The 21,217-nt window shown below is 39.9% G+C and overlaps 1 protein-coding gene and 2 pseudogenes across 1 annotated transcript; all 3 read left to right on the top strand.

The window, feature by feature from the left end:
• pcdhb (protocadherin b) lies at nucleotides 1–5,923 on the top strand. The gene is given in 3 exon segments (XM_042493428.1): nucleotides 1–2,411; nucleotides 2,414–2,529; nucleotides 5,892–5,923. Coding segments are annotated over 3 exon segments (2,385 nt in total). The 5' UTR covers nucleotides 1–148; the 3' UTR covers nucleotides 5,898–5,923.
• A 586-nt stretch (nucleotides 5,924–6,509) lies between these two features.
• LOC121948482 lies at nucleotides 6,510–9,418 on the top strand (annotated as a pseudogene).
• A 1,070-nt stretch (nucleotides 9,419–10,488) lies between these two features.
• On the top strand, nucleotides 10,489–17,149 carry LOC121948151 (annotated as a pseudogene).
• Nucleotides 17,150–21,217: the final 4,068 nt, after the last annotated feature.

Below are 21,217 nucleotides of genomic sequence, written 5' to 3' on the forward strand. Positions count from 1 at the left end.
CACAGCTTTCTGAAAGATATGGTTTTTATTTTTTAAATAAGCAACACGGTGCAAGGAAATGTCCTATTCTTTTTTTTTCTTAAGTCAAAAGCAACAAAAACAGCACACGTTTTGAGATTCTGGAGTACTGTTTTCTGCAGATGAAAGGATGAATTTCTGGACCACTGTCTTTGTCTTGTCTGCAGTATGGCCAAGAGCTTTTGCTGTGACACGGTATTCTATAGAGGAGGAGATGGAAAGGGGATCTGTTGTGGCTAATCTCGCTGCGGATTTGGGACTTGAGCCTGGAGGTTTGGCACAACGAGAGGTAAAACTTGATATTTTCCATAACAAGAAATATCTAGATGTCAATAAAAAGACAGGAGAGTTGTACATCGTGGAAAAGATGGACAGGGAATATCTTTGTCCTTCAAAAACTACCTCCTGTTTTCTAAAGCTTGATGTTATCATAGAAAGCCCCTTACGCATCTTTAACATTGAACTTGGAATAACGGACATAAACGATAACGCTCCACATTTCCGACGAGACAGAGTAGAGCTCGACGTTTCAGAATCGGCAACACCGGGAGAGAGATTCTCTCTGCCTAATGGTGTGGATCCAGATGTTGGCATAAATACAATTAAAACATACAAACTCAGTGTCAGTGAACATTTCACCATCGAAATTCAGACGGGCAGTGATGGAACTCAATATGTTGATTTGGTGTTGACTAAGTCTTTAGACAGAGAGAAAAATGCTGTCCATAATTTAATACTGACTGCTGTGGACGGAGGGGTCCCTGTGCGCTCCGGAACCGCCAATATTATTGTTAGAGTGCAGGATACAAACGATAATCCTCCTCGGTTTGACAAGCAGACGTATACAATCAATATGACGGAAAATGCCCCGATTGGAACCTTAGTGATGAAGCTTAACGCTACAGATCTTGACGAGGGTTTAAATTCAGAGATAGTGTACTCATTCACCCTTTACACTTCAGAAAAAACACAAGACGTGTTTGCATTAAATCCTAACACAGGGGAGATAACTGTAAAGGGTACCATAGACTATGAAGATATGAAAGTTTATGAAATGCACATTGAAGCAAGAGACAAAGGGACGCATCCCCTGCTGGGGCAGTGCAAAGTGATTGTCCACGTGACAGATATGAACGACAATTATCCAGAAATTACCATACAGTCTGTAAAAAACACTGTGGATGAGAACATCCCTGTAGGAAGTGTCATTGCACTGGTAGGAATAAGTGACAGAGACACTAGTGTTAATGGCAACGTAAGTTTATCCATCAATAAACCCATGCCTTTTATTCTCAACAAAACATCAGATAGGCCCATGCACTACAAGCTCGTAGTGTCCGAACCCCTGGATCGTGAATCAGTGCCTGAATATGATATCACACTGATTGTGACAGACGCAGGGACACCGCCTTTATCTGATAACGAAACAATAACTGTGCATCTATTAGACGTCAATGACAACGCGCCACAATTTCCTCAGTCATTTTATACTATACGTGTGATGGAGAATAACGCACCTGGAGCCTTGCTCAGCTCACTCACTGCGTTTGACCCTGACCTCCATGAAAACCAGTATCTAGTTTACTTCATCCTGGAGAAGGAGATAGCCAACACCTCCATGTCCATGCTGTTCTCCATCAATCCAGAGAACGGGAACCTTTACGCACTGAAAACCTTTGACTATGAGATCGAGAAGGAGTTTCTTTTCCACATCGAGGCCAGAGACTCTGGCTCTCCTCCACTCAGCAGTAACGTCACGGTCCACATCATTATCGTGGACCAGAACGACAACGCTCCGGTGATTGTGTCTCCGTGGCGCGCGCACGGCTCAGTGGTGGAGGAAAAGATCCCCAGATCCACCGATAAAGGCTCTCTGGTTGCCAAGGTGATCGCCTTAGACACAGACTCGGTGCACAACTCTCGGATTACCTACCAGTTTCTACAGGTGACTGACGCCACCTTGTTCAGTCTGGACCAGTACAACGGAGAGATCCGGACTATGAGGATGTTCAGTTACAGAGATCCGCGCCACCAGAGACTGGTTGTTGTTGCCAAGGACAACGGGGAGCCTGCTCTCTCTGCTACAGTCACCATCAAGCTGTCCACAGTGGAGACTGCCGTTAAGGCCTACTCTGACATGACTGAGGTGCCGCTAGAATATGACATCTTTTCAGACCTCAACCTGTATTTGGTCATCGGTCTGGGCTCGGTGTCATTTCTGCTGCTCATCACCATATTGGTCACCATCGTGCTCAAGTGTCAGAAACCCAAACCCAGCAAAGCGGCTCCTCCCTGCAGGAACAGTGTGCTCAGTGAGAGGAACTCCACCATCGCAGACTCCACTCTGGTGTCCAACGATGCCTACTGGTACAGTCTGTTTCTAGCAGAGACCAGGAAGGAAAGCTGGTGGTCAGACAGCCTGTGCCAAAGGGCTCCAGATACATCGTGTCCAGCATACCGAGAGGGACAGGACTGACAGACACTAGTGACTCAGCAGCTTCCACTCTGCAGGTATGAGAGGAGACACTGATGCACATTGTCCATTATAAATGACCATTTTATTATATCCAGTATTTGAGCGCTTTTCATTTTTATACTGTACACTTTTTAAGTCCATTAACAATTAACCGTGCGTTCATTAATTCAGCGCATTAATAGTTTCATTTAACAGTGTACTTAGAAATCCATTTTATATTGAAATCTCGATACAATTTTTATGGTATTAAGTTAATTTTATAATAAATATCTGCAATCTGCCTCAACATTTAATGCAAGTCTTTTTAAAAAATCTTAGTCCAACATAAGTATCACCGTATGCATCAAATGTATACATGATGATAGAAAATGTATGCATTATGACAGGGCACATGTATACTAAATTAAACAAAAATAACGTCAAGTAGCAATCATAAACATAAAACACGTGTGCTTTTTGGCATTTTTTTTACTCACAGAAACAAATGCAAAAAAATGCTGCAAAGATAGTGATACTAATCTGAGTAAATCACGTATAATGTGTGACAAAAACAGGCAAGCAAAACGTCATACACGATTTGAATCGTAATCAACAGAGAGTGAAGTGCGAGGAATACCGGACAAAAAAATCTTCCATCGCGCACCCAGGGATTAAAAATTGAGGAATGAAAAGTCCCCAAAATGCTTATGTCCCACTCTTAAACTGTTATTAAAGTCTCTTGCAAACGTTGTTGATAAAACTAAATATTTTTGTTTCAATAAAAATGCATTTGTTTTAACGACAAACGAAATTTTACGAGTATGCTCATAACAAACCATTTTCGGCGCTGTTCTCTACCGCAAAAACATACTCGTGATGATGTCACAGTTCTCACGATATTTTGAACTGCGGTGCTGTCAGACAATGTATTAATGACGTCAAACCTTGCTTTCAGCGGAAAAGGTACGTTCTGGTTAACCTCGTTTTTTATTGTTCGTTCAAACATGTTTCATCCATCGACTTCAGTGACTCATTATTCTCCATACCAGAGGAGATGAAAGAGGGATCCGTCGTTTGCTAACCTTTCTGCTATGATGACTACGGTCTACTGTCACCCATTATTCTGTCCCCGAAGAAATGGAGGAAGGCTCCACTTGAATTTAGCAACTGATTTGGGATGACGTGAAGACATCATGCAAGACGTTGTGGGCAATAAAAAATATCTTGACATGAACAAAGACACAGGAGAGCTGTTATTCTTGAAAAGATTGACAGGAAAATTATGCCCTTGAAAAGCACCACGTCTTGCTATCTTGAAGATTGGACGCTACAATTGAAAATCCATTACGAATGTTTAATATAGAACTGGAAATTTTGGATATGAATAACGACAACGCCCCACAGTTTCGAAGAGACGCGATGCATTTGGATATCTCTGAAGCAAACCCCGTTGGAGAAAGATTCTCACTGAATAACGCAGTTGATCCTGATGTTGGAAGCAATTCTGTGAAAAATTACCATCTGAGAAAGTGAACACTTTTCCATTGAAATTCAGACTGGAAGAGAGATGGGATCAAAGTTTGCAGATTTGATTTTGAAAAGGCTTAGATCGAGAGCAGCAGGCTGTTCATAATTTAATACTAACAGCTGTAGATGGAGGCACGCCTGCTCGTTCGGGCACTGCAAGTGTAATTGTTCGTGTGTCCGACACAAATGACAACGCCCCTCATTTGAAAAAGTAAATTACATCGTAAAAATAATGGAAAATTCTCCCATTGGAAGTCTTGTTGTCCATCTAAATGCAACAGACTTAGATGAGGGATCAAATTCTGATGTAACGTATTCATTCATATAGTTTATATACGTCAGAAAAACGCACAAGAAACTTTTATCTGAACCCAGCCAATGGTGAAATTACTGTTAAAGGAGATGTTAAAATTATGAGATTTAAGATTTATGAAATGGAAGTTATAGCAAGTGATAAAGGAGCCAGTGCATTATCAGGACAGTGTAAACTATAAAGATTCTGGTTGAAGACATGAATGACAACCACCCAGAAATATATCTATTTAAATCATTTCAGAGTCCGGTCAATGAAAACAAAGAAACAGACACAGTGATAGCAGTAGTTAGTGTCAGTGACAAAGACTCAGGTGACAATGGAGTGGTTGATCTTCATATTCCAGATAATATGCCTTTCAAACTGAGGGAGTCCTCTGATAACTATTATGAATTAGTGGTGTCAGAGCCATTAGACCGCGAGAAGGTTCCAGAATATGACGTCACGTTCACCGTGACGGACAGAGGTTCTCCTCCTTTATCTGACAATGAAACTATGACGTTAGAACTGCTGGATGTTAATGACAATGTTCCACAGTTCCCTCAGTCATTTTATACTATACGTGTGATGGAGAATAACGCACCTGGAGCCTTGCTCAGCTCACTCACTGCGTTTGACCCTGACCTCCATGAAAACCAGTATCTAGTTTATTTCATCCTGGAGAAGGAGATAGCCAACACCTCCATGTCCATGCTGTTCTCCATCAATCCAGAGAACGGGAACCTTTACGCACTGAAAACCTTTGACTATGAGATCGAGAAGGAGTTTCTTTTCCACATCGAGGCCAGAGACTCTGGCTCTCCTCCACTCAGCAGTAACGTCACGGTCCACATCATTATCGTGGACCAGAACGACAACGCTCCGGTGATTGTGTCTCCGTGGCGCGCGCACGGCTCGGTGGTGGAGGAAAAGATCCCCAGATCCACCGATAAAGGCTCTCTGGTTGCCAAGGTGATCGCCTTAGACACAGACTCGGTGCACAACTCTCGGATTACCTACCAGTTTCTACAGGTGACTGACGCCACCTTGTTCAGTCTGGACCAGTACAACGGAGAGATCCGGACTATGAGGATGTTCAGTTACAGAGATCCGCGTCACCAGAGACTGGTTGTTGTTGCCAAGGACAACGGGGAGCCTGCTCTCTCTGCTACAGTCACCATCAAGCTGTCCACAGTGGAGACTGCCGTTAAGGCCTACTCTGACATGACTGAGGTGCCGCTAGAATATGACATCTTTTCAGACCTCAACCTGTATTTGGTCATCGGTCTGGGCTCGGTGTCATTTCTGCTGCTCATCACCATATTGGTCACCATCGTGCTCAAGTGTCAGAAACCCAAACCCAGCAAAGCGGCTCCTCCCTGCAGGAACAGTGTGCTCAGTGAGAGGAACTCCACCATCGCAGACTCCACTCTGGTGTCCAACGATGCCTACTGGTACAGTCTGTTTCTAGCAGAGACCAGGAAAGGAAAGCTGGTGGTCAGACAACCTGTGCCAAAGGGCTCCAGATACATCGTGTCCAGCATACCGAGAGGGACAGGACTGACAGACACTAGTGACTCAGCAGCTTCCACTCTGCAGGTATGACGAAAAACCTCCATTAAACATGCGACACATAAACATATTCTACGAGCAAGTCCATTAAATATAGCGCTAAAGAAACAATCTATCCAATTGTATGCCCTAGTATTTTTACTTGCAATGTTTAAATTTTCAAGTTTGTATCATTTCTGAACCTAATCGTCTATTACTAGAATTAATATTGTTTAGAAAAAACATGTCAACCGTCTTCATTATGGTCGTATTCAAAGTTAACACCCAATAAATTTAGATGTTTACGCAATTATTTGCTTTATGTATATTAGATATATCACTAATATTTGCAATCTTTGCTTCTTTCACAAATCAGAATTTTTTTTTTTTCCTTCGCATACGGTACTCATTTTCAACGCTTAAATTTGTTTAGTTCGATACTGCATTGGTCATGATACAACTTTGTGTGCTGCATGTGAAAATATCACTTAAACAACAAACAATATTACGATAACATATACACATTAATTTAAAACTGTACAAATTTAGGCGTGAAAATGTTCAAATACATACCATACTGAAATTTTTACGCACAGAATTGGCGCGTAAAAGGTCTGATAAACGCTGCAAAGACTGGGATACACATTTTATTTACAACGATACCTTATGTGTAGTAAATGTCTGAGTAAAATTTAAACAATATAAACAGTGCATTCAAATTCTCTTAAAGGTCGAACAAAACTGCAATGGCCTCAAACCCATTGCACCCCAAAAAAATAGAGTTTTGAAACCAGGAGGGAAAAAAAACATGGTAGTTATTTGATTTGATAAACTGTTTTTTCGTTTTAAAACCAAAACTAAAGGTTTACACCAAGTTAGATTGTCTAATGAAACTTATCACCATCGCCATTTTACGAACTGCAAAGTCTCATAAAGACAATTCACGTCGCTGTTGCTCTCCGCAAAAACATACTCTGATGAAGTCATCGTTTTCACGATAGCTCATTGGAGCTGGGCAGACAGATGTATATACGCAAATCTCCTGAAACCAGCATAAAGAAACGTTTTCCGTGAGGAACCTCGTTTGTCTTTCATCAAAGAAAAAACACTGCTTCTACACTGGTCGCCAGACATCACATTTCAAGGTTTTTTGAGCGGATTATATTCAATGGCTCGTCAAAGTTCATCATGACTCCCGGAGATGGTACGTTTCCGTATTTCTCATTCTTCTCTGCTATGATGTCTACGGTGTCTACCGTCACCCATTATTCTGTTCCCGAAGAAATGGAGGAAGGCTCCGTCGTTGCTAATTTAGCAACTGATTTGGGATTAGACGTGAAGACGCTCTGAATAAAAGAAAAATGCGCGTGGACGCTGTAGGTAACAAAAAATATCTTGACATCAACAAAGAAACGGGAGAGCTGTTTATTCTGGAAAGGATAGATAGAGAGATGTTATGTGCACTGAAAAACATGTTTTCTTAAATGGACGCTACAATTGAAAATCCAATACGTATGTTTAATATTGAGGTGGAAATCACGGATATTAACGACAATGCGCCTCATTTTCGACGAGGAACGATGCATTTGGATATCTCTGAATCAACCCCCGTTGGAGAGAGATTCTCACATTAATAATGCTGCAGACCCAGATGTTGGAACAAATTCTGTGAAAAATTACCATCTGAGCTCAAGTGAACACTTCTCCATTGAAATTCAGACGGGCAGAGATGGGACAAAGTTTGCAGATTTAGTTCTGAAAAAGGCTCTAGACGAGAGCAGCAGCTGTTCATAATTTAATACTGACTGCTGTGGACGGAGGAGTGCCCACGCGCACAGGTACAGCCAGCATCATTGTTCGTGTGCTTGATGTGAACGACAACGCCCCTTCTTTTGAAAAAGCAAATACATCGTAGATGTGATGGAAAACTCTCCCGATTGGCAGTTTAGTAATAAAACTAAACGCCACTGATTTAGATGAGGGTCAAATTCTGATATTGTTTATTCATATAGTTTATATACATCAGAGAGAGAACGCAGCAGATGTTTAACTTGAATCCAGAAAATGGTGAAATCAGAGTGAAAGAGATGATAAACTACGAAGATGTTAAACTTTATGAAATGGAAGTTATAGCAGTGACAAGGGGCCTAACTCCTTAACTGGCAGTGTAAACTGACAATACAGGTGACAGATATGAATGACAACCACCCAGAAATATCCATCAAATCATTTCAGAGTCCAATAAAAGAAAACGAACCGATAGACACAGTGATAGCAGTAGTTAGTGTCAGTGACAAAGACTCAGGTGACAATGGAGTGGTTGATCTTCATATTCCAGATAACATGCCTTTCAAACTGAGGGAGTCCTCTGATAACTATTATGAATTAGTGGTGTCAGAGCCATTAGACCGAGAGAAGGTTCCAGAATATGACGTCACGTTCACCGTGACGGACAGAGGTTCTCCTCCTTTATCTGACAATGAAACTATGACGTTAGAACTGCTGGATGTTAATGACAATGTTCCACAGTTCCCTCAGTCATTTTATACTATACGTGTGATGGAGAATAACGCACCTGGAGCCTTGCTCAGCTCACTCACTGCGTTTGACCCTGACCTCCATGAAAACCAGTATCTAGTTTATTTCATCCTGGAGAAGGAGATAGCAACACCTCCATGTCCATGCTGTTCTCCATCAATCCAGAGAACGGGAACCTTTACGCACTCAAAACCTTTGACTATGAGATCGAGAAGGAGTTTCTTTTCCACATCGAGGCCAGAGACTCTGGCTCTCCTCCACTCAGCAGTAACGTCACGGTCCACATCATTATCGTGGACCAGAACGACAACGCTCCAGTTATTGTGTCTCCGTGGCGCGCGCACGGCTCAGTGGTGGAGGAAAAGATCCCCAGATCCACCGATAAAGGCTCTCTGGTTGCCAAGGTGATCGCCTTAGACACAGACTCGGTGCACAACTCTCGGATCACCTACCAGTTTCTACAGGTGACTGACGCCACCTTGTTCAGTCTGGACCAGTACAACGGAGAGATCCGGACTATGAGGATGTTCAGTTACAGAGATCCGCGTCACCAGAGACTGGTTGTTGTTGCCAAGGACAACGGGGAGCCTGCTCTCTCTGCTACAGTCACCATCAAGCTGTCCACAGTGGAGACTGCCGTTAAGGCCTACTCTGACATGACTGAGGTGCCGCTAGAATATGACATCTTTTCAGACCTCAACCTGTATTTGGTCATCGGTCTGGGCTCGGTGTCATTTCTGCTGCTCATCACCATATTGGTCACCATCGTGCTCAAGTGTCAAAAACCCAAACCCAGCAAAGCGGCTCCTCCCTGCAGGAACAGTGTGCTCAGTGAGAGGAACTCCACCATCGCAGACTCCACTCTGGTGTCCAACGATGCCTACTGGTACAGTCTGTTTCTAGCAGAGACCAGGAAAGGAAAGCTGGTGGTCAGACAGCCTGTGCCAAAGGGCTCCAGATACATCGTGTCCAGCATACCGAGAGGGACAGGACTGACAGACACTAGTGACTCAGCAGCTTCCACTCTGCAGGTATGAGGAAAACATCTACTCAACACGTGTTGCACACTGATGTACTTTGTGAATAGTCCACCAAGTCGACTCACAAATGACCATTTTATTAATGTCCCTTCTGTGATTTCGGCGTTTAATTCATTTGTCTCTCCTTTACATTATTCTAAGTTCATACGCCTAAAATTAACCGTGCGTTACAAGTAAAAATGTAATCGTTTGCATTAACTCCGTTTTTAAGCATTTATACATTTACTGTAAGAGTTTTTTTTTTTTTTTTTTAATTTAAACCAAAATCTCGATACAGTTTTATGGCATTAAAGTATTTTCATAATGCAAAGAACCCACACTCCCCATTTAATGTGTTTTCTTTTTAAAATCTTTTAGTCCGAGTATCACTGTATGCATAATGTATTAAGATGAGAAATAAGGGTAGACAGGAGGCACATGATACTAAATTAAACAAAAAGTAACTTTAAGTAGCAATCACTGTTAAATTAAAGCACGTATGTTTTTTAGCATTGTTTTTACTCACATACAACCGTGCGTAAAACTCACAGAACACATTGAAAGATTAATTATGATACATAATCTATGCCTTTACAATCACTGTATACATGTGTGACAAAACACAAACAAGCAAAACGTTTATAACGATTTAAAATACGTAATGAACAGACAATGAAGATTGTTTATTAGTTTTTTAAAAAAAAAAAATTCCATAGCGCACCCAGGGATTAAAAGTTCAGTAATGAAAAGTTCTCCAAAATACTTATTACCCCTTTTTAAACTGTTATTAAAGTCTCTTACACTTGTACTTAGCTTAAAAGCCCATCTTTTTGTTCAAATAAAATACATTTCTTGTTTAAACAAGTGCAAATGCTCACATAAAACTATTTTCGGCGCTGTTCTACACTGAAACATACTCATTGATGATGTCACAGTTCTCACGATACTTTATTAGAGGAGGAGCTGTCAGACATTGTATTACACTGACGTCACTCTAGGTCTCAGCGTGAAGAAACGTTTTTTTCCCACAGCCCCTTATCGTTTGTTTATTCAACAAGAGGACGCTTCATCCACGATTCAACATATTTCAAGACTTCAACTACGAATTCTGCACCATGACGCATCATATCATCCACCGTTAATTAAGCGAGGGTACATTTCCGTATTTCTCATTCTTTCTGCTATGATGACTACGGTATCTACTGTCACCCATTATTCTGTTCCCGAAGAAATGGAGGAAGGCTCCGTCGTTGCTAATTTAGCAACTGATTTGGGATTAGACGTGAAAACGCTGAAAGGAAGGAAAATGCGCATAGACGCTGTGGGCAATAAAAAATATCTTGACATCAACAAAGAAACAGGAGAGCTGTTTATTCTGGAAAGGATAGATAGAGAGTCTTTATGCCCTTCGAAGACAACTACGTCGTGCTTTTTAAGATTGGACGCTACAATTGAAAATCCAATACGTATGTTTAATATTGAGGTCGAAATCACGGACATTAACGACAATGCGCCTCATTTTCGACGTGGAACGATGCATTTGGATATCTCTGAATCAAGCCCCGTTGGAGAAAGATTCTCACTGAATAATGCTGCAGACCCAGATGTTGGAACAAATTCTGTGAAAAATTACCATCTGAGCTCAAGTGAACACTTCTCCATTGAAATTCAGACGGGCAGAGACGGGACAAAGTTTGCAGATTTAGTTCTGAAAAAAGCTCTGGACAGAGAGCAGCAGGCTGTTCATAATTTAATACTGACTGCTGTGGACGGAGGAGTGCCCACGCGCACAGGTACAGCCAGCATCATTGTTCGCGTACTTGATGTGAACGATAACGCCCCTTCTTTTGAAAAAGACAAATTCATCGTAGATGTGATGGAAAACTCCCCGATTGGCAGTTTAGTAATAAAACTAAACGCCACTGATTTAGATGAAGGGTCAAATTCTGATATTGTTTATTCATATAGTTTATATACATCAGAGAGAACGCAGCAGATGTTTAACTTGAATCCAGAAAATGGTGAAATCAGAGTGAAAGAGATGATAAACTACGAAGATGTTAAACTTTATGAAATGGAAGTTATAGCCAGTGACAAGGGGCCTAACTCCTTAACTGGGCAGTGTAAACTGACAATACAGGTGACAGATATGAATGACAACCACCCAGAAATATCCATCAAATCATTTCAGAGTCCAATAAAAGAAAACGAACCGATAGACACAGTGATAGCAGTAGTTAGTGTCAGTGACAAAGACTCAGGTGACAATGGAGTGGTTGATCTTCATATTCCAGATAATATGCCTTTCAAACTGCGGGAGTCCTCTGATAACTATTATGAATTAGTGGTGTCAGAGCCATTAGACCGCGAGAAGGTTCCAGAATATGACGTCACGTTCACCGTGACGGACAGAGGTTCTCCTCCTTTATCTGACAATGAAACTATGACGTTAGAACTGCTGGATGTTAATGACAATGTTCCACAGTTCCCTCAGTCATTTTATACTATACGTGTGATGGAGAATAACGCACCTGGAGCCTTGCTCAGCTCACTCACTGCGTTTGACCCTGACCTCCATGAAAACCAGTATCTAGTTTATTTCATCCTGGAGAAGGAGATAGCCAACACCTCCATGTCCATGCTGTTCTCCATCAATCCAGAGAACGGGAACCTTTACGCACTGAAAACCTTTGACTATGAGATCGAGAAGGAGTTTCTCTTCCACATCGAGGCCAGAGACTCTGGCTCTCCTCCACTCAGCAGTAACGTCACGGTCCACATCATTATCGTGGACCAGAACGACAACGCTCCAGTTATTGTGTCTCCGTGGCGCGCGCACGGCTCAGTGGTGGAGGAAAAGATCCCCAGATCCACCGATAAAGGCTCTCTGGTTGCCAAGGTGATCGCCTTAGACACAGACTCGGTGCACAACTCTCGGATTACTTACCAGTTTCTACAGGTGACTGACGCCACCTTGTTCAGTCTGGACCAGTACAACGGAGAGATCCGGACTATGAGGATGTTCAGTTACAGAGATCCGCGTCACCAGAGACTGGTTGTTGTTGCCAAGGACAACGGGGAGCCTGCTCTCTCTGCTACAGTCACCATCAAGCTGTCCACAGTGGAGACTGCCGTTAAGGCCTACTCTGACATGACTGAGGTGCCGCTAGAATATGACATCTTTTCAGACCTCAACCTGTATTTGGTCATCGGTCTGGGCTCGGTGCATTTCTGCTGCTCATCACCATATTGGTCACCATCGTGCTCAAGTGTCAAAAACCCAAACCCAGCAAAGCGGCTCCTCCCTGCAGGAACAGTGTGCTCAGTGAGAGGAACTCCACCATCGCAGACTCCACTCTGGTGTCCAACGATGCCTACTGGTACAGTCTGTTTCTAGCAGAGACCAGGAAGGAAAGCTGGTGGTCAGACAGCCTGTGCCAAAGGGCTCCAGATACATCGTGTCCAGTATACCGAGAGGGACAGGACTGACAGATACTAGTGACTCAGCAGCTTCCACTCTGCAGGTACAGATGACAGCTCACTGCAGTTGATATAAAGCTTTGTGTCTAACTTTAATTTTGTGAAGAAACATCTGACCTACTGTTATCTCAGGCTACACTGCACTGGCCAACATTAAGCTGATGTCTCCTGGCAATGTTTTTTTTCTTTTGTTTGCTTGTTTTGCAGTAAATGTATGAGGCAAGTCAGAGTGACATAAAAGTAATAAAGATAATACTTTTATATACAACTTAATAAGAAATACAAGAATGTATGAATTAATTAAATATATACATTATCAACAACAGCAAAACCACTAAAACAATGTAAACTGTGCACCTGTGCACATTACAGGACCACATGTATTTTTGCTGTACTTCTGTTGTTTATTTTTGTGTTTAGTTCTAAGGTCACGTTCTGGCTCACTGTTTAATACTGTAACAACAAAGGTTCAAATCACTCAATCTCTGTCTATGGGATACTTAAAAAAAACTGTCATTTTTATTCAACAGGTAGGCATAGGTACTAAAATGAACATAAAAGAGCGCACCATCCAATATCACCTTAAACAGACACTAAAATACATCAAATCTATAATTCAAATGCCTAAAGAATTACACTGAGGAAATGAGGTTACAGCCCTGCTTCATAAAATATCATGCAGCTGCTGTAATTTAATGGTTTATGGCTGTTGTTTTATAGAGCAGCACTTGATGTTATTGTGTGACTTTGGTTCGTGGTGTATATATATCTGAGGAGAAGTTTTGACTATCTATCTATCTATCTATCTATCTATCTATCTATCTATCTATCTATCTATCTATCTATCTGTCTGTCTGTCTGTCTGTCTGTCTGTCTGTCTGTCTGTCTGTGATGGTAAGTATACTGCTGGAACAGCAAACAATGACATGGCTAAATGTAACACTGTGTTTTAACCCACTTTTATAGAGCAGATTGTAACAAGCTGCAGTATGTTGCTTAGTCTGTGGTATGTTTTAAAGATTTCATTCATTCATAGTGCCTCTACACCAACTCTGTGATCATAGGATACATACACAAGTCATCCTTTTCTGTGCTTGCAATGACCTGACCATTGAACTGCTTGTTTTTTTTTTCTCCCCACTCTAAAGTACCCTAAATGAGGGAAGTCCACTCTGCAGCTGGAGGTATGCAGGAGTCTCACTCCCCCAACACGGATACCCTTTTATGAATGATGTTGCAGATCTTAGTGTTGGAACTGGTTTTTGTGTTGTTTTGTTCTCAGTGGATCTTTTTAAAAACATTTTGTCTTGTTTAGTTTCTCTTGGAGACGGAGATTATTTTAATTGTGAATGGTCACTCAGCTGACATCACATGGTTTCTGTTATTCAGATTACAGCCTAATCACTAAAGCCCATTAAAATATGTCCATTCAGTCTAACTCTTGCAGCAATTAACACTTTCTCTCTTAGTATTTTTAGGACTATGTCCCCTCTCAAAGTTTCATTTTACAATTTGGAAGAGAGCAAAAATATGACCCTAACAATTTTGATTGACTTCAGGGGACAAAGACATTAGGCCATAATGATCATAATGGTAGATTTATTCAGTCTGACACTGTGTGCTCAGATTTGCACACAAGCAAGAGTGGTGATCCTTTTTAATTAGTATTAAAACAGTATTTCTGTCCTAGTCATTACTTTTGGTGAACAAAGTGACAGTCAAGTGTCCCTGAGCCTCATACCTGTGTCCCAGGCTGAAAGACTATCAATCCGTAAACACAAAATGATACCATCAACATGCTGCTCTGCCTGAAGGTCATTGATCACAGTTCTAAAAAAATCATTCACCTCGAGTAACATTGTTGCTGGTTTTGCTTTTTTGCAATCTGGCTTTTGCCGTTAATACACATGGCAAAAAAATATTGACATGTCCTTAACTAAATCACTATGCTCTCAAAAGGATCCTGTGCATGTAAAGATTACTTTGTGTTCATCCCTTACTGACCCATCACTTATAGTGAATTCTATTTTTGGATGTTTAAAAGTGTTGCTGTATGATTGGGTTAATTTTACTGTAATTGTGCTACTGAATGACACTTTGAATTTTCCGTCTGCTGTAGTGTGATTTGTGACCTAATTCTTTGTGCAGGAGAGGCGCAAAGTGAAACCAGTCATCCAGTTACTTAGCAACCGCTCTCCTTCACATATTATTGGAGCATGGTATTCATTGATAGACCCGCCACCTCACCACTACATGTTCAAGGATCTGCCCAACCCCTCCACCCACTCTGTCCTCTGCCTGAAGCCCCTGTCTGAGTGACAGACATCGGCTGCATGAGATGTGTCATTTTGGCCAGTCACAAGGCTGTCAGTGCTGTGCTTCTTTTCCAGACTGATCTAATTCTGTTTTCTTGTTGGCAGGCATCTACCACCAGCAGCGGCGGCAGCAGTTCCACATAAAAGCCACACCTCCAGCTGCGTATTGGGCTGACGCTGACAGGAAAACTTCACCGAGGAAAGGAGAACCCCCAGCCCATAAATGCCCTGACACCACCCTGCTCAGTCTGATCCTCACATTATGTATGTCATGCTATAACACTACATGGACTGTGGTGGACAGTTAAGGATACAACCCTCCCCCTCTCTTTAAGCACATGAAAAGCCAATCAACAATGCCTCTGTGTCCATTCAGTATGCATGATACGACTGCATGGCTCCAACCACACTCCAAGACCTTCATACAAGAAAAAATATTCACAAGGAGATACATGCAGAGAAAGCAGACTGTATGGAAAATTGCACCTGCGGACATCTAAAGAAGCCTCTGCAAGGACTGTTGGGAGTGGACATGGGAATTTTGAAATGCCTTTAAGAGACTGTTTTCCCTCTCTAAAAATGAAACACATGTTGGATATTACACCGTTAATATCTGTGCTTTGTCTTGCTCCATAACAGCATTGATGTTCAGTATAAGTTAGCTAAGAAGTGAAACAGCACAAGTAACTAAATGTCAAAAAAGCACCGATTTTAAAGTATGAAACAGAGGGGAATCAATATTTTGTAAATGTGGTAGCTTTTAGTCATTCTATGTTTCATACTTTGTGTTTTATATGTAAGCTAGGCCTAAATATGTGATTGAGAGTGCTGAGAGATTGAGTAAAATTAACCATAAAAGTGGGGCCTTAAGCCATTACGTATCTGCCTTTCAGTTGTTTTTGCATGTGATAATCAAAGTACTTTCATAGCTTTAGATATTTTATGACATTGAGCAATCCATTTTCTTTCTTTAAGCCTCACTGTTGGGACAATGAGGAAGTACAAAAACAAAACATTTTTTCTATGGATTCAGAAAGTTAGTCTCAGCTCAAACTTACGTGTACAGTGTGCTTGAATGTTACTTGGATATTACCGGAGAATGCAAGTTTGGAGGATTGAACTGAACAAAAGTGAACACAGTGAGTGTTTCAGAAGGGACTGATTGATATCTCCTCATGACAACTGTATATACATCAAACATTTACTTTCACTTTTTTATTTTTACGGCCAAACTCTGGATGCTCCCAAATGTCAATGTGTTCACAGTGTTTAACAAGTTAAAAAAACTCACTTTATAACTTAATGTTTACTTTCCAATACTGAATACTGTTGGTTTTCCCCAATGGAAGCTGTGCTCATGTGTACTACTGACTACTGTATGTAACTGCAACACATATATAGGATTATTGATATGATTGCCACATATATCTGTATCTATAAGTATGCCTTTCTTTTTCAATACCGATGCTGAACTTTTTAAGATGAACAAAAACACGTGCCATCAGATTTATGGGCCAAAAAGTATGTGTAATATTATATTAATTTGACTTCATGTAGTGAATCTCTTTAGCACAGCTCACATTGCATTGCTTGTATAAAGTTGTTATGTTTTATGGGCAAACATGTACAACAAGTGCTTTTGTACAGTGGTACTTTTATGGTGCAATATGTAGTAACGTGTTACGTGAGCTTGTTGTATGCTTTGGTCTGTAAGATGATTAAATACAAAAACAAAGTAGAACAACAAACAGTGGTGAACTTCTGAATCTATTTTGTTTTTCTATCAACATTCCTTTGGGACTGCTGCATTATTGTAAAATTAGTTTTAAGGTCAACCTTCAGTGAATCTACTTTCAAAGAAAATCTGTGTTGATGGATATAATCAAGGGATCACATCAAACTGCAAAGTGTGATGACTGTTAACAAGCTAAAGGCCTCTGTCACTTCATTATAATGCCCATCTAACCTTTGTCAGTTATTAACTAACTTGCCAAAGTTTCATTTCACTCGATATGTCATTCGTTTTTTTTTTTTTTGTTTGTTTTTAAAAAGCATCAAGCTTATTTCCAAAAACATATCACAAACACTAGAGCAGTGTCACTCTATTAGTATGATTTCCCTGTCTGAGTCACTTCATGGAACAGTAATTTGCTTGAATGCATTCACTGCGGTGTTGTGGATGTGTCAGCGTTGACGATTTGCTGGTTTTGCTGACTTAAGGGCTAATTCAGTGAGCCACATAGTGAGTCAATAAAGGCAGTGGTTCCCAACATTTTTTTTCTATTTGACCCCTTTTCTATCATTGAGTAAACTGGCAGTCCCTATATATACTTCATATTATATTCAAAACATATAAATAACAGTATAGAGGTACTGATAGATTGTATAATTAAGCAAATAGTGAGCACAATAACTGCAGGAAGTTTGAGTAAAACAAGTGATTTGGATGAATATTGAGCAGATTGATTTCTGAGAATATTGCATTAAATGTGAGTTTTCCTATTACTCTTAATGCAATGCTCTGTCTTCATTGTGTGTTTTTAAAATTTTATTTTTAACAGTCATACACACTTAATCAGCTTCTTTTTTTTTGACAAAGTCAGTGTTTATTCTCCCTGACTCTTGGTCACTGTTTTAAACTATGTACTTCTGTAATGTAGGATGAGGATGTTTAGCAGAATGAAAGCTCTGTGAGTGTATTCAGCTCTTCGCCGTGCCCTTGTGAGATTTATAATCAAAATTTAGAAAATAAAAATGTCATTCAGCTTGCCTCACAGAAATAAATAAAATGCTGAAATGTAGGCTACCTTTAGAAGGTTAAGAAGGCCTCGAGACCCCCGGTGAAGTTTTGGCAACTGCTATTTGGGGTCCCTACCCTCACGTTGGATCACAAAATCTTCATGGAGGGTCGCAAGGTCCTCTTAATTTGAAGGGATGTCAGAAAATTTAAAAGGAAAATAATAGTAATGATAATAATACAGATCTAATACAAGACCTAATAGAACAATTGCCAAGCATCACAAAAAAGACAACAATGAATTTGTCAAAAAAAAAGCCTATTAAATATGTAGGAGTGTTTAAAAAAAAAACAAACAAACACAAATTAAGGATGGAGTACTATATAAAAGGTTCCTAAAATTATTAGGAAAACTTATCTCTGATGCAATATTCACAGGAAATAATCTGCTCAGTGTCCATCAAAATGGTTAATTTTACAAAAACATCCTGCATTTATCATGCTCAGTATTTCAGTTAACTGTACCATCTATCAGTTGTTTTGTACTGTTATTGTTATGCAGCGAATGTAATATGAAATATCCATCAAACATGTCACTTAGTCAGGAGTTTTCAGTTTACTTAAAAGGGGTTACCTAAAGAAAAAAGTTGGGAACAACTGCATTAAGGGACAGCTGTACAGTTCAAATGTTTAAAATTACAGGGACAGTGCACATTAACAAAAAAAAAAGAAAATCTGTAAATGTGTCAGTTTTGCTATCTTCGCAAGTTGTTAGCTGCAGTCCTCTGTGCAAGTGTGAAATTCAGGTGAAATCCATGAAAGCAGGAATAGAAATACTGTATAGAAATGTATGGATCTTAAATGTGTTGAGTACTAATTTAGCCTTTGAAAAAAGACCCACGTTTTCACATGAGAATATAACAGGGCATTCTGTGGATAATTTCTACTTCTTTTTGTCACTGACGTGTTCTTATGGCTGATGATCATCTGTAACAGCTCCTATCTGTCTTCCAAGGAAATTATCTTCTCCAACACATGCAAGTCTAAAGATACAGTGTCTTCTGTTACATTAATGTATTTATGTCACTCATTTTCAATTCAAAGTTTAAGTACAAATGTCACTTTAGCTGTCGTAATCCACACAATGACTATGAAAGGGCTATAGGTATTTGCTTCAAGCCTAAATGCCTATTAATATTCCAGAAAGCAGACCTTCCTCCAGAGTGCTCAGAGGCGTGGCATCTATTTTTACATCCCTCTCTGATACTGAGATAGTGTTAACATGGCAACAGAACAGGAGTTTTAACCAAAAAAAAGGAAGAAAAAAGAAACACCCACAAAGATCTCTATCACAGCCACACTACTTAAAGAGAAAAACAGAAAAACAAACAGTAAACAGTAAACTATAAAACATAGTGTAATAATGTTGGATTTTGCAAACTGTACATGAATTACTACTCTTTGCTATCTGATTTATTAACTGAACAGCATTACTTAACTATTGCGTCCTACAACACTGAATTCAAAGTGCACTATGATGATACTGACAAAACATCTTCAAGGTAAGCTCAATAATAAAGAATTCTTTGAAGAGTAACAACGGCTAAAAATTCTGTATGTGCTTCCACCTAACGCTTTCACACTTTCCCACACCTTCCCAACCACAACAGTAATGTGGCAATGCAGTTGCATTGCAGCTAATGTTACTACCACACTGCCAAATCAAATTAAGTAGCAAACAATCAAACAAACCCTTACCCTTTTCAGAGAACAAGTCATTCGGCAAACAGGTGGAAAATTACATATCAACAGTATTTATGAAATTCTAGTATATTTTCCTTGCTCTGTTTTCATTAGCCACTTGCAGGTATGTTAATCAGGACTAGAAGGCTCTGCCTCTTCAAAAGCTTAAAAGTGTTAAAAAGAGCTCATTCTGCCTGTCCATCCTTGTTTATGTACAGCAAAAATCACCATTTCTACATTTTAGGCACCCTTTCTCTCCCAAAACGGGCCAGTTTTCTATTTTAAATACTAACCCAGGAGGCAATACTCTCTTTCCATATCTTAACTTTTAGTCAGGTCAGCATATTTGAGTCACTGTGTATTCCTTTTATATATCCATCCATATCTATTTCTCAACTGATTTGAAAATCACTAAGGAGATTATTATTGCATATTACTCTGGCTTAGAGTTCTAGTCTAGTTTAAGCATTTTTATCTTATCTGAGCGTCATTCTTTAATTTAGTCAAATGGTTTTCTAAAACATTTCAAGTACACGATGTGTGAGTCAGAACAAGAGGGACAGGCAATTGAGAAATCCATGAAAATACCTTGCGACTGTATGATGGCAGAGAAAACAGGCTCCAGCTAAGTGTCCCATCTGGACTTTCTTCACTGATTCACAGTCAGCACATAAACCATCTGTGAGGATCACCATGGCCATCTTTATCCTGCAAAGAAACACAATGTAAAAATAACATTTATAGAAAATTAAGCAATCACATTGTGTCTCCACAGAAGCTCTAAATATAGTCTAATGAAAAAGATAATTTTATTAGAATGTAATTAATTATAAATAATCAACACATTTGATACAATGTTAACAGTATTTTGCAGACGATGCATGTTTGCAGAGTTTTTTTTTCCGAAGGTGAAATCATAAGTGAGTCTGTCTCTGCATCTGTGTGTACACTCATGATGTCATCTCCCCAGAGAGATGAGATCATTTGTGAGCAGGAATTCTTGCCATGCAGGCCCCCAGGATGAGTTATTTTGATTAAATATTCCCTTTTAATTGTTTTTAATCAAACAAAAATATATGGGATCTGGTTTAAATAATATTGTGTTTTAGATAGTACTGTGTATTGGTTTTTTTTATGTTGTTTCATTTATTTATTTTTTATTAAGTTTCCTTTCTCATCACCACTTGATGCTGACAGGAGACACTCTCACACTACCTGATGCCTGCTACTCTGTAGTCTACTGGCAGACTAGCACACTGACACACAACACGACGGATGCACCAATGTGGAACAAAGCACTAGAGCAACCACCAGCTGGCACTAGTAGGCTAACACATGAGCACCATATATCATACCTCAATGTGTCTGGCGTATTTGTACATAATAACTTGGATCTTTTGCATGATTTAATAATTATGAAGAGAAAAGCATTATTTTAGGAGTGATAGTTTGCATGCGTTTCTTAACAGTGATTGTCTGGGCTGTGTGTATATACCTCCTTCATATATATTTATAACAAAATTATTCTTCAATTATTTTTAA

Source organism: Plectropomus leopardus, chromosome 9 (assembly GCF_008729295.1).
Source record: "Plectropomus leopardus isolate mb chromosome 9, YSFRI_Pleo_2.0, whole genome shotgun sequence".
NCBI classification, from domain to species: Eukaryota; Metazoa; Chordata; class Actinopteri; order Perciformes; family Serranidae; genus Plectropomus; species Plectropomus leopardus.